Source organism: Haliaeetus albicilla, chromosome Z (assembly GCF_947461875.1).
Source record: "Haliaeetus albicilla chromosome Z, bHalAlb1.1, whole genome shotgun sequence".
Lineage (NCBI taxonomy): Eukaryota > Metazoa > Chordata > Aves > Accipitriformes > Accipitridae > Haliaeetus > Haliaeetus albicilla.
Window position 1 is genome coordinate 27,662,065 of NC_091516.1, and position 15,388 is coordinate 27,677,452.

General features: G+C 38.8%; 1 protein-coding gene across 1 annotated transcript; it reads right to left on the reverse strand.

Annotated features, from left to right (window-relative positions):
- Positions 1–540: 540 nt before the first annotated feature.
- CZH9orf85 (chromosome Z C9orf85 homolog) lies at positions 541–15,274 on the reverse strand. Its single transcript, XM_069777253.1, has 4 exons — positions 15,113–15,274; positions 6,235–6,341; positions 3,168–3,281; positions 541–2,403 (listed from the first exon to the last, which is right to left on the reverse strand). The coding sequence occupies exons 1-4, from the start codon at positions 15,212–15,214 to the stop codon at positions 2,226–2,228; spliced, it is 501 nt and encodes a 166-aa protein (XP_069633354.1). The 5' UTR covers positions 15,215–15,274; the 3' UTR covers positions 541–2,225.
- Between the last annotated feature and the right edge of the window lie 114 nt (positions 15,275–15,388).

A 15,388-nucleotide genomic window follows, 5' to 3' on the forward strand; every position in this document is an offset into this window, starting at 1 on the left:
TCTGCAGCGTGCAGGGGTGATATTCCTTGTCCACTCTGTCTTTATCAGTGCTAGCTGGCAGGACAACAGGCAATGTCACACTAAGTCAGACATCGCTGCTGTCCTGTTGGGAGGACTTATCTGTCAACGCCAACACGACCTTCAGACCAATTTCCAGTCACTTCTAAACACAGCAGACAACCTCCTTTTCTGTCACTAAGCATCTCTTGGTGCTTTGCAGCTTCACTGACTTTTCCAAGACAAACCATTTCCCTTCTACAATTTTAAACTTCTGAATTTCTTGGTTTTTATTAGTTGCAGTTAAGTGAAAAAAACAGTATGTTTAATCACAAGACTAGTGGTTTAGCTTACAAACGATGTATTTATAGAGTGGGCTGAGAAAGAAGATGGGCTGTTTGGGTCATCAGTCCTACTCCTTTACGACTGCAAACAACTATGTAATAAGAATATCACCCAAACACTCAGTAAACTTTAGACTTTGTCTCAGTGAAAAGCCACAAAAGTCACAATGCATCATGGGAACAGAGAAGACCAGTAGAGTGTTTTTCAATAGTTTACTGCTAGTGGTTATGACAAAATACTTAGCAAAAATCTACCTATGCAAAAGATGTAGATGGGACAGAAAAATTAAAATAACCTTAGGGAATCAAATTATTCAACAACACAAGGGCAGCACAGAAAAGGAAAAATAAAAAGAAAAAACCAAGATTACTAGTCCTTAAAGACCATTACAAAAGCATGTTTTAGATATTAAGATACAAACTTAGAAATAGTTTAGAAAAGTTGAAAGAGTGTTATAACGTACAGTACAAAAGTGAAAGACATATCTAAATAAATGATAGTAAAAGAAAAAGCTCATTCTTAAGGCCTTATGTGTAGTGACAAGCACCTACACAGTTAAGAAAAAACAGTAAGAGCTCACTGTTCCATGACTGATTACAAGGAATTTTGCTGTTGCCTGTTACTGTCAATACTAAAGTTGTCTTTTAAATCAGAAGTTTCTAGGCTATTGAGAGCTGAATGTCTTAGTACTCCACACCCTGGTAACTAGATTTTCTTTAAAGTTAAGGTCAACTACAGCAGCCCCAGGGTAGCTGTCTCTACCCAAAGTTTCAGTATTTCCCCCACTGGGGGTAGGGGTGTGTCTGTATGTAATAATCCCAGAGCTGAAGTCCCTCACAATTCATTTGAAGAAGATAGTTTGGGAATCAAATTTTTCGATGCCCACTACTGCAAATCAGGCAGAACACTAACGCAGATGTCTAGCTGTTATGCAGTTAGTAAAAGTGGCATAGTATATTGTCATAGGTTAAACCATATAATTGCTAGGAAGTACTTCTTCAGCTTTCTTTATAGACGTAGCAGACAGTAAAGAAGAAATCAAACCATCCTGAGTCCCATAAAAGATAGTTAACTGCAAATTCAGTTAAGTTCTTCCTAGAGCTTAAATCTACATTGAAATAACCCCCAGAAAGAACTGAAAGTAGGAAGAGAGTAACTATATAAGCATCACTACACTACACAAGTGTTTTCACATCTGAGCAAACTACGTTAGATCTGCAGTCAAAGGAAAAGAAAGTGACACGAGAATCTAAAAAGTCTTCAGTTTTTTTCTTTTCAAAACATTGGGAATAACAAGGTCACAAATTTGTAATGCGTAGTTCTATATGGTAAATAAGCATTAACTGCTCATGAACTGTATTGGTGATGGCATTTAGGCCCTCTTTTTTTCGCACAGAAAAGAAACAACAAGCATAAGGGTAATTAACATTTGGTATTTTGACCCTGTTTGTAAACTCACTGACAGAAGTTGCAAGTTCTTCCTTCAGCAAACTGTTGGTTTAGCTCTTCCTTTTTATGACAAGACTCTGTATTTATTCTAGACTTTCATGTAGCTTTCCAAGTGGCAACACAACAGTCGCATAATATTGAATTTGGGACAATTAGAAAAAGGGGCTTTACTCCAGAGAAACAGGAAGCTGTTACATGTATGCAAGAAGTAACTATGCTTAAATATTCAACTTCTGAATCTTTCCACAAGAAATTCTGCTCTTAATACAAAAAAAAATTTATTTATACAAAACCCCGCAAAAGCTTCATAATACACAGTGCCAACATTTATATGCAAGGACCTTAGGTGTCAAAACACGTTTTCAGAGCAGTTTAAGGCAAACATTGGTTCACCACTTTTGAATACATGCAGTCTCTCATATAAACTCAACCTTTTATATCTCTGTCCTTTCAAAATTCATACTTTTAAATCGTTCTTCAAGCACATCAGAATCTTCACCACTGTCTATACTACTGACATTTGTATCAAAATCCAACTCATCCTCCAATCTACTGCTCTCTTGGCCGTTTTTAGTAGTCACACTCTCAGTTCTGTCTTGTCCTTTATCAATCCTGCAGAAGGAAAGAGGACGTTATCACCACCCACTTTTGGAATTTATTTTGCTTTTAAACAAGAATGTGATGGAAGGTAGAATATTCTACCAGGGATAGAAGGGGGTAGGAGGTGGGGAGGAGGAGGAGGAGAGGGACAATAACCTAAAGTTAATTTCATGTTGAATAGGAAAGATGTAAAACATAGTAAAGGGAAAAGGGTCTGTGAAGAAAAAAAAAAAATTAACTGTTTGACCAACTAAGCAACTGCTGGCCAGTTGTCACAAACTAGTAAATTAATGCAGGATGCTCGATAAAGAAAGAACTCTAGTAAAAGAATAAAAGACCTAAAAGCCTGCTAAATATATTGCAGTAACTTTGCTCAATATCAGCCCTTGTTTAGTTTTTCTGTTCACTAGTAACTGAATCACCAAATGACAGACAAAATTCAAACAGAAAACTGACTTATTTATATTTTAATGGTGCTCTATACCGAACTCCATTTTGAAGTGCTTTGTTCCTAAGGAAGATATGCAATTTATCCTTCAGTATTAAAATAAAACGTCTTATCCAAGTAAGACTTTTTTTGGCCCAGCCCCAGTAACATCACCAGGCATTTTACCCCTAGTTTCAGCAGAAGAAAGGGTAATGACTCCTACTGATTTGTGTCAGGATTATTCAGAATATGGCATAAAGTACAGCTTCTTGGCAGTTTCCAGACAAGCTCTATTAAAAGGGAAAGAAACAGTGCAGTACTGAAACTATGTAACCTACGAGCTACTTACGGAATTACTATTTCTTCTTCTTTTCCACATTTAGCACAGACTTCTAGTTTACCAGCACATGGTCGACAAATAATATGGTAAGGATCTTTTACAGTCTTCTGGAGACACTTCACACTGTGAAGAGAAAGAAAACATGATTAAAAAAATATTTGTGGACACTTATTAAACATTCTGTGTTCAAAGACAATATAGACATACTCTTCAAAAGAGGAACAACATGTTATAGGCCAGTTTCATATGAAACAACTGGTGTTTTAACAAGCAGCACTATCAAAATCATTGCCTGTCTTCCCTCTCCTTTAAGTTTTTCAGGAAGAATTATTAAAACAAGAACCGAAGAAGAAACTTAAACTCACAGATTTTTATATTTAAAGTGACAAAAGAAACTTTTCCATTCATTTCAGTAGGTAGTTTTACTTTAAAAGCTACATAACTTCTTCTTCTGGTTTAACGATAAAAGCAAATAAGAATATGGTATAAAAAGGTGCATGCACTTTACAAATAAAAAACTGTCAATTCAAACACTACAATGTCTTCCTCTTGAACTTCTCAAGAGTACAAACAAAGCCAGTGCTGGACTTTGCTTTCTATGAACACAAACCTGCATGGAACTGTATTCTGAACAAACCCAACCTAATTATGTATAGGTTTCTGGCTATTCTTTTTCAAGATATGATAAAACTCTGTAGATTAATTCATTTATAAAATGCTATGGCTCAACATTTGGCTGGTATTTCTAAAGCCTTGTACTTTTGGAGAACAGAACCGGAACTATATATCCCACGTAATGCAGCTGTCCTAAAAGTCATTCCTTCTTGGTTCCTCAGGCACTCAAAAGTCTGTCAGAAAAGATTTAACATACAGTTCTGAAGAGCGGATTTGCAGACTTGGCTAAAACAGGCTGAAGAAAAATACCAGGTGTTTTTGCATGCCTTGTAAGGAGAGATGCACTAACTAGCATCTAGTGAAACAGAATCTTTACTTGTTTTCTCAAATCCCATTCTTAAGCGCTATCACCTTCTCCCTACTCTCTTCATCTAGGCTCTGCTGAGCTTTCATTATTAGGATATGCGTAGCTAATTCCTTAAGAAGCTGTAATATCACAAAAATTGCTGTAGGACACATTTGACAAAAGCAAAGTCTAAACTTCCTAGTGTTCCTGGTCTTCCCTCTCCCCCAGGAAAAATCTACAGTTAGATGTCACTGGAAATACCTACTTAGTTTTTTGTTTGTTTTTTTTCTTTTTTTCTTTTTTTCTCTCTTCTATGTTCAATTGCACTACTATTAAAAAAAGTCTACAGCTCTTCCCACCCATGTCACATCAGACAGGGGTACTATCAATGCAAGGTTGATAGACTGTTTTCTTTTTCTTTAAATACTTTAATTTGTAATAATTAGGTACTTGAAATAAAAGTAAAGTAGGGAAAACTTGTAGTTGTACTAACAACCATAATTTTGAAGATGTTAAAAAAATAGAAATAAGTTCAGGTACAGAGAAGTCCTCCACTCCCATTGTCTGTGATGTGAAGAATTCCTTTTTTTTCCCATATAGTCGCATTTTTAATGTCTATAATGTGTTTACTTTGCCTGGAAGCTTCACCCATTAAAAATCTTCATAGTCATGTCCCTTCAGAACAGCAGCCCACTCAGCTGTTTTACTGCTGTAGGCTGGGCTAGAAACCAGCACCTGTAGAGTTAGAACGGTCTGCAGCCCAATTTACTTGTTCAAAAATATGATGGAAAAGATCACATATTCTGTCATAAACAGCTGCCCCACACTGCCACTTTTTCTATTTCCAATGCTCCTCTGATGTACAAGCTTTTTTGCCTGCTTTTTTTCCTTTGTGGGCAGGCAGAGAAGAAGCAAAAGAACCAGATCCACCGCCACATGATTTGTTACAGCTCATTACTTTTAAACAGGATGCACATAGTCATTTGAGAAAGAGTTAAAAAAAGACAAATCCCAACTTCACCTGTGGGGAACAGAACACAGAATGTTTACTTTGAGAACCAGTAAGACTTCTACCTAATCAATTTTTTTTTTTTTACATGAAAGGGTGAAATTGTTTACTAAAACCCAAATATTTGTTGCATATGGTTTCATATTAGAAAGTAAAACTTCTCACAAGTGGGGGATATAGTATGAACAAACATTCCTTCCCTTTCAACCTACTGAAAACCAAAATAAAATACACCGTCATTCAGGGAACTGCACACATACATTTACATAACCTCTTCAAGCAGTTCACAAGTATTTCAGAAGCATGTAACTGAGAACAACCCAGAGATGCAGAACAAACTACTGTGACAAAGGTGGCTATATCGTACACCACAGCCCAGCTGTAGTTCTTTGAGTTCAACGTTTCACTGTTGAAACACTGGCTGTGTCTGCAGCCATAGAGGTAAGGACCTCTGCAGCTGAGCAACTAAGAAGAAGCAGAGAGTATCCACTTCCGAAAATTAACATATCACAAACCTATAAATATTTTTTAAGATATTTATCACCTTTTTTATGTACTTATCCAAAACCACCTAGTACAGAACTATATGCAAACAATGCTAAACACTTAATATACAAAAAGAGAGAACATGCTAAGAGGTAAGGAAATGCATGTATTGCAAACATTTTGTAGGAATTGAGGCCTCAGTAATGCTGACAGCAGTGTTGCTGATAAGTTTTGATGTGACACAAAATTAAAGCCTTCCTCTCCTTATTTCTCCAACAATGGGTTTTCATAGCAGAAAATCACGTTACAACTGGTTCACGTTTGACTTTTTGTTCAGGAGGACACACTAACAGTTTTGTAAACTTACGGGTCCACAACTCAAACATTTTAACAGCAAAAAGAGAAGCAGTTGCTTTACCATTGTGTCTTCTTTTCAAAAGTTTAAGATAAAAGGCTAATGAATTAGAAAACTAACATTGCATATATATTGCCATTGCAGATTCCACTTTTGAAGGATGTCATATAGCAGCAGCTACTATTTGTGAGTTTCCAAAACTAGAATATTTTCCAAAAAGTTGACAAACTACATTATCAATGATTAACACAAAGTACCTACTCACCATTTTTTAGGTTTTGATAGTAGTTTGTACTTGCTGAATTTTACCCGCCACTCCAAGATACCTTTGCAGTGCTGACACACTCCATCATGAAGCTTAGCATTTATTTTCTGGATAAATAAATAAAAATTAAAATAAGTATACACTGAAGATTTGCTACTTTTATGAGTATAAACTTGCTTAGAAAGCATTTCCACCCATCATGTGATTAATACAATATTTAGAAAGATATTTGTTTGATATTAACATAAGCATTTCATATACATTTATTGCTAGTAATTTTCTTCAGTGGAAAGAGTGCTGAGGTAGTCTTTTACTTCGAGGTAGTCTTCATTCTTATTATAATAATTTTAACATTGTTAGTATTAGTACTTATTTATTATATTTTATTATTTTATCTCTAGACATTTTACAAAACAGATAAGTAGAAATGAGCCCTGAAATACACAGGTTTTGTCCAAAAAAGACAATTCGCAAGACTTAACATTTAATTTCTTACTGTTCAAGTTACCATTATACTACATACTTTAAGTAAGCAGTCTCAGGATTTTTCCTCAGATCACAGTAAAGTAGAATCCACACATTATTTGCAGTCAAACCATTCAAAGTCTCTTTCATCATAAATTTCCTTTATGAAAAAGTAATACAGTTTTGCTCCCAAGTATCTAAGATAAAATCCTCAAAATGGTCATTTTAACTACAGCGTATTTTCAAGACAATGCAAAGTTTACCTTAAGATCTTCAAAATTTTGTGTTTAGTTTGCTGAGGAATATGAAATGTCAACTGGCCAGTACTATTTGCACAAGAGAAGTTATTCTGAGATGGGAAGTCGTAGCAAACTGCAGTTACCTCAAATAACAAGCAACATACACTTGCACATTCAACCTACTTTTATTTCTTCTCTATCTAAAAATGCCAGCAGTAACTTTATCTGTCATACGGTTGTGCGTATTCATTCAGAGCTTTAAAAATAGAAATTTCATGATAAAAAAAATGTATAGCCAAAATGCACAGCCAAAAAAAATTCTACTGTGCCTTTTTAAAGGCAGCTTAAAAATGGCTACCATACCAAAATTACATGATTGACATGGTCTAAACCACATCTGTTTCTTACAATACCTAAAAGTTCATTGGAACAGATTCTGCAGTAATTGGGTTTAGAGCTTATGTTATACTTTTATAAATAAACTGAAGTTATTCTATGCATACAGTAGCTTCTGAAGTAATCTCCTGTTTTTATGAGCCACAAGAGATTCTTACTACTCCACAAAGTTCTACTTCAATACAGTAGACAAAAGAACAAGCCTAGCTTTAAAAATACAGTATTTTACTCCATTCCGAAAAATCTATGTGGCAGAGGAAATGCTATTTACGAGTGAGACTATACCATGGGACTTGTCTTCCATTGTTTCCATTTTTACTAAACTTCAACCATTCAGTATGAACTTTCCCATGGTGTGGTTTACTGAAGGTGTGGTGCTTTTAGACTGGTTCGGTTAAAAGACAGTAATTTTTTTTTTCTTTTTAAATGAAAGTATACAGACTTGGCATTTTGAAACAACCAACTAACCAACGTTTTGCACAATGCTTGGATATTGAATACAGAAAGTGGTGGTTCTTATGTCAGCTATGCATTATGAGTTAAATTTTCCAACACAAACATTTGGCTAATGTGAAGACTTTCTGAGAGAAAATCATTAGTAAATTCTCAGCAGATATTTGTAAAAGGGCTGGCAATTCAAACTGCTGTCAGCACTGACCGTGTTCATTCTTTCAAAATTCATGCAATTTGAAGATTAACCTTCTGTTCAGTGCTTGACTAGCACAAAGTAAGGCTCCAAGTAGTATAGCCTGAATAAACTTCTAATAACCTGCAAATTAGCCTGAACTTCCCAGTTTCCCATCTTACTCTCCTGATTTGCATTAATTAGTAATGCAGGATGGGAGAAAGACAAAAACACTGTAATTTGTATTCCCAGCTGTCCTTTATTGTGATCAACTATTTTTAGTATTGCTAAGGGAGAGCCCACTAAACGTCAAAAGATTGCAATAGTTTAAGCTGAACACAGCTGCTTGTCTTTCCAAAGGGAGTTAGCTTCCTCGATGAAAACTATCTCGTTTCCAATAATATGTCCTGACATCACAGCTGGGGACAGAAGCCCTGTTACTAAGTGATGCAGGGACAGGCTCAGCAATGCATAACATACTTGGAATGCAAAAGGCCATGCTCAGGACTGCATGTGGCATAAACAGTGCAGAACAAAACAGGAACTACTTTCACCTCTCATCTGAAGGAAATCCAAAGTTTGTCAAACATGCAGCCTATTACAAAATCTGCTAAACATTTGCTATGGAACAAGGAAATATGCATAATTATTATTAATGGAGCTTTATAAAGCTCTTCCCCCTCCCAATATGCTTATCATCTGGCTCCAGAATACACAACAATCATGTGGTGATGAATTTCTTTTTTTTGTTTTTTTTTATCAGACCAACGAAAACACAGACCATGCCAAATTCCAAAGATGCCTTTTCATGCTACTCACAGTATAGATCTTTGCATGAAAATACCACTTCATAGCAAGGCCAAGAGACTAGTCATGTGGCATAAAGACTATATTACTCAGCCTTCTTCACCTTTGCTTCGAACAACAAAGCCCTGCATCTTATCTGATGCCCTCATCCCAAAGATTAGTCCTCTCTCTATATTAACACATTGTTTCACCACTGAAAAAGGTATTTAGAAAATAAGTAACACACAAGAAGCTCTAAAGTAAAATAAAGTCAATGTAATTCAATTGCACAGCAACAATCACCTTATCCTTATAAAGGCAATGAATCTCTATCGGAGCTGGTCTGTGTATTAAGATTACTTCTACGCAGTCACCTTTGAACTGTTCCGTCTTCCTGGTATGATCAGTGACACTTCAAATATCCAGTGCAAAGATAAAGATTAAGAACATCAACCAAAATGCTGCCTAAGAGTCTTTTGACACCAAATTAGATTGTAGCTATGGAGATCACATTTATGTGTAACTTAAGATTCTGATCGAGGCATAAAGATGCCTGAACTTTTCAACCTAGTCACCTGTATGACCATAAATCTTAACACAGCAACTCAAAGAAACCACCTGGTATCTGCTCAGAAGGTAACAATTGGAAGAAAGACGACAGCTTTTAAGTTCTAATTTCCTCCTTCTAACAGGCACACACACAGCACAGTCTCTCCCTCCCCTTCAGCAATTTCCGGTATTTTTTACTCAATGTTGGCACTTCAAGTATGGGGTGGTGCAGTTAATCATTGGCTCAGCACATGTGAATATGAGAGAGACTATGACTCTACAATCCTACCAGGCTGTTGATTTAGAAAGTCAATAGAGAATGACGGATTGATGTAAAGCAAGCAAGCAGGGAGATTTACAGAGTTTAACCTTGACTTGTGTTTGCCTTCTAAGTTTATTTTGCTCAGAAAAAATGACCAATATTTAAATGCTACTATCACTAAAACAAGTTGATCATTACTGTCATTCTATACACAAAATTCAACATTTCCTTTGACCAAAAAAGAGTATCGTATCACTTTCAAAGGCAACACTGACTTCAAGAAGCAAAGAAAGCTGCCCCTAATTAAAGATTTGGGTAAGCCTTTCTTTTCAGATTTTTGAAATCACCAAAGAACATGTGAAACTAAGTTCTGCTAACAAACTGGAAGAGAAACTTTCCTGGTATTTCAGTTCCCAGTCAGAATGGGCAAGTTATTAGTTAAATCAAAGAAATCCCTCTGCTGCTTACTTTTCCTATTAATATTCATTTTTTAATATATTTCGTACATTGTTTAAACTTCCACATATTTGTATTTTCTTCCTTTTGCCCACTTAATAGCTTGCTTTCCTTTAAGGGTACAAAAAAACGAACCACCCACACAAAGACCTGAACAAGGCTTGTCAACTTCATTATTCCCTTCCAACTTTTCTACCCAGCTTTTATGCAGGTAGTTAGCTCTCATACACAAAAAGGTGGTAGTGCTTATGGTCTGAAATTGATTTCTTGGTGTGACAACTATTCTGACAGGTTAGTTTCTGTTTCTGTCACAGCAGCTTCTCTCTCTATTTTTTTTTTAATGCTCATTTCCCTCTTTTATTCAATAGTTTTTTCCTCTTTTCTTTTGCCACTCTTCCCTCCAAGGACAGGTGCAACTCATCCAGTGCTTACAGTATCTCTATATATTCTCCAAAGAAATCACAGTTATGCAATACAGACATACATAAACAGTCTTAAAGTATACAGTCACAAAATATTCCATGTGCATATTATATACACAGTCAGGTCAACTGCATTAACGAAACAGCATCCTCTGTAAGCTCATGTAACCCAATATTAAATCATTTAACGACCTGCCAAAAGCAGTTCAGAATGTATTAAAGTAAACACATGCACCTACACCTACTAACTTGGCACACAAAATAATCCCTAGCTTAAGCTAGCATTAAAGCACTCAGAAGTAAGATGTAATGATGGGGTTTCAAAGAAGCCTCACTGTCTGTTTGGAAGTTTCTAATTATGTGTGAACCTATGGGTATTTTGATTTACTCTACTGAAAGCAGACTCCTACTACCAAGCACAAATCAGTGGTCTACTCTGCTGTAAATTAATGCAATGTCAATGCCATGCATAATCTTCCTTGTCAGGAGCACAGGTGATACTGCCTCCAATCAACAAGGCTGAATGCAGCATTTCTGAATGACTACACTTGTCAGAAAAACAAAATTCCACAGGATCTCCAGCGCATGACTACAAAGCAGTTAAGAATAGGTCCGTGCAGACTAACAAACGTGAAACTGTGATACAAGACACCAGCTTTTCAGGGTTCTAATACACATTTCAAAGCCTGAAATCAAGTCCACCAAAGAGCTTCACTTGCTCACATATTGTATCAGTATTACTTCAAATTCCATTTTCTACGCAGATATTTTCTCATCTCTTTCTAAAGAGAAGCACATTTAACATTTTAACCAAAGCCTTAAAGTCCTCCTTACATCCATTCTCGTTATGTATGGATGGCTACTTAAGCTAGCATTTAAGGCCCTGCCGTGTTTTATTGCTATGGACTTTAAAACACATGAAATCACAAGCTTTCTCTAAGCTCAATTCCAAATGGCCCTCCTGGAGATCAAGATGTATAGCTTCTTTCAGATGAGTGACCATAGATTTGAAAACATGCAAGTAACCAGCAAGAGAATGTACACACTTGGAAGGACTGACAGTCAGCTCCCACCCTCTTCCCCACAAAGAACTGAACACACACGCTCGCTCTCTCCCCTCCACCAGGGTTAGGTTAGACTCCATAATAGATGTTATGCTTGCTCCTCTTCTCCCTACGTGAAAGGTTATAACCCAGGCCTGAATGCAGTTCTGAATCCAGAATAACAGGGGTGGCTAGAGAGTAGACTTTAGCCTACCAAGCTACTCTATTTTGCAGCAAGAACAGAAACTAACCAAACTCCAACACTGTTACCTGACAATTCCAGTTGGCTACTGGTTTATCTGCATCTCCCCTCTGAGCTTGAAGTCACAATCATGTGACCCAGCATTTAAGCTCTGTATTCACCTTTTCTGTTCCTACTGCCTTCGCACAGTCTTGACCAGTGTATCCACCAAAACAAGTTATTTATCCATACAGACAGCTGAAGAAGCAGCTGACATAAACACTATGGTAAAGCTGAGGTTCAGAGTTAATAACCTCTGAAATTTAGGGAAATGTGGATTATCATCTGGGGCGTACTTAATGAGAGGAAAGAAATGGAGAAACAGATCAGTCATTTGGGTGTAAATATGAATCACTTTGTGGTTTACCGTCTCATTACAATGGAGTCCTAAATGTTCTCATTGAATGTTATTTACTTTCATCTCTAGAACTACTCCAGTTTCCATGTTGACTTATGTAATATACTTTACATAAAATGTATATTCATATAACATAATGTATATTCCTCACTCAGTGCCGCAAACAGCTGTTCTGGAATATACTATGTAAAGCAAGCGCCCATAAACAAATTCCAAGATTCAATAACTAACAGCACAGTGTGTCTTACCCTGTCCGGCTCTTCCTTCTTCAGTTCATCCTAGGATGCAAGCTTTCCCAGCACTGTTGTAGGCAGTTACCCAAATACAGTAAAGAGGCAGTGTATTTTGCCGCAACTAGCCTATCCCAGAGTAATGCTCTAGTAAAGACTGATCATTAGAGGAAAAACAGATGGATCTTTCAGCATGTTCTGCAAGTAATCAGATCTATGGTCTTTAAGATTGGAAAATGGATGTTAAGGTCCCTGTCAGACAGAGAGCACAAAACCTTTCAAAAAACCACAGAACAATTGGATAATGACTGCCAGCAGGGAAAAGTCAAAAGACTATTAGATCAATTTCTTCTGCAGATACTGCTTCACTGAGAGAAGCAACAATAACACTGCAAGTAACACCTCAGCTACACCTACAGTACAACCCGAAGCTACAGTAGTTAATATTCAACATTGCTAATGCAGTGTGCAAGTGCAGCAGGATAAAAACTTTAAGCTAAAAAGCATTCTGCAGCCTTTCAAGATAATATTGCATTGGACAGTGTGTAGCAGTAGTCAAAGATAGGCCAAATACCTAAAAAAAAAAAAAAATTAGCAGTGATTTACAGGAGATCTACCCTCTTTCAGCAGTGCTGTGCAGTCTTCTCATCTCCTGAGCCAGTGAGAGGTGGAAAGGAAGAATGCCCCACTCCTGTATCAGTCCCTGTGATCAAATTGCTACTGTTTCTTCAGTTCCCCCATCACACCTTGAACATCTGTAGCACATCTGATCATTCAGGACTACAAAGAACAGATGCAAAACTGTCATCACTGAGCATAGTCTGCATCTGAACTATGACGGTAATCACTACTTAATCTTTGTTAGTCTAACTTCTTTTCAAATTTCTCAAATAGCAGAATCAGGCCTAGTCATCATTATAAAGACACCTGTGTATCCCTTAGCACTAGAATTTGTACATGACGATATGCCAAAAGAAAAATGCATCCTTTCCCTTTACCGCGCATTATCTAACCCTGTAATAGGAAGCACCTTCTTCAAGCTTCTTCCCTGTGTTCAACCATCTCCATGAACTGGCAGGCACAGAGAGAAAAGAAATCATTAGCTTGAAACAGAAAGGAAAAAGACACGGTCCCATATCACAGTTCATGCCCACAGTGAATCTTGGCTACATTCAAAAGCTTTTAAAAAAAAATTATTTGAGTGCATGGTACTGTGTAGCCAGTTATATATGATACAAAATATTAAAAAAGGGAAGAAAAACAGCCATGTGAGTATTAAAGTGACTACTTTACACTTTACAGTTACAAAACTGAAGTCAGAATTCAGTTTCTTTTCGAAGATTTTTCTGGTAGACCAACTCTCTAGGATATTTTTGTGTGTCTATACGTGTAGAGGCCAGACAGGAAAATACTCTCCTATCAGGGATCATGCAGTGACTCACACAATAAATAACAGTGGCGCTTCCTAGAGCCCCAGGAAAGCAGCTTGTTCAACTTGCAGAACCAGTCCTACAATATCTCAAAAAACCCCCAAAACTCAACAAACTCAACCCCCCCCCCACCTCCCTCTTGGGTGCCATTCTTTAACTTACTACTTTCTTCTCCTCCTCTCAGTTCTTTTTGACAACCCACTCAGGTTCAGCTAAAGAGATACTGACATAACAGCAACAGCACCAGATAAGCCTCTTCTAGAATGCTCATCTTGTGTTTTGTTTTACTCAACTCTTCCAGTTTAGCTTGTAAGAGAAAACATCCCACTTCTGTGTTGATACTGCTCAGGTACGCTGCTTGGTCTTCATGCTCTCCAGCGTTGCTGTTATGTTACCACAACTACAAGTATAGAGCACGTTCCAAGAATATATGGTAAACCATTACTTTTTCCATGCTTAGAAACAAAAAGGGACAACAATGGTCTTTTGTAACAAGTGTGAAAATATCAAACCATGACAACGTGTGTAGCAAAAGCATTGATAAAACAGCTGAAGACACCTTTCTATGTAACTACTCGGAAGGGCCCTCTAAGATTTTTTTTTTAGAGCCTTAAAGCAAACACGAGTCTTTTTTAAGTCGTCTAAAAAGTATGCAAAGTGAAACTTGATATTTATATGGCTGACAGGGGGAGCTGTTCAAAATTAATTCTCAAAACGCAAAGACGTCTGAAGGAAGTCATAGTCACAAACTTTGAGGAGACCAAACACCTTTCAAGAAGGCACATGGAAAACACTGCAGGGAAGGTTTACTTACTGCACAAAAGTAAATGCTTTATTTCAGTCTTCCTCTTAATAATTCTTTGGCTTAAGGAGGGCCTTTCGTGTCCGAAATACGACTCGGGTGTCACACAGCGTGTTTGCTTACGCAGCCGCCTAAGACGGGCCGGGTGACAGCTGACTGAAGCGGCTCGTTACGGATTACTCCCTTGACACCGCCGGGAACCTTTCGGACAGACCCGCGCTGTCCAGAACGGGCTAAACCCGAGGAGGTTTCTCGGCTCCCACTGCCGCAGGGCTTTGCGATCCCGCAGCTCTCCAGGACCGCCCGGCAGAAGACCGCCCAGGGACAGGCCGTCCCTTGCCAGGCGTCCGTGCGCCCAGCAGGCCGCACGGCCTCCTCCTCACGCTTTCGGCCCCGAACGCCGCCAAACCCGCTCCGCCGCCGCGTCTGCCCGCCCGCTGGCGACGCACCCGCGCCCACCGGGCAGCGAGCTGCCCTGCGCCGCCCGGCCCGGCCCGGCCCGGCCCGGCGGGGCCCGGCGCTGTGCCGGGAGGGGAAGGTCGGCCCCGCCGCCGGGGTTCGCCCCGCCGCTCACCTTGCGGCGGGCGCTGGTGTCGTACTTGTCGTTCCTGAAGGCGCGCGCGTTCTGGTAGCGCTGGGGCCGCGTGCGCGACACGTTCCCCTTCTCCGAGCTCATCCCCCGGGCAACCGCCGCTGCCGGCGACACCTGCCCCGGAACCGCTCCGCGGCCCCTCTCCTCCTCCCTCCCTCCCGCCCCTGCCCCTGCCCCGGCCACTCCGCCTCGCCATTGGCCCGGAGCCGGCGTCCGCGTCCGCATCCGCCCTCCGCCCACGGCGGTTCGCTGCCTCTT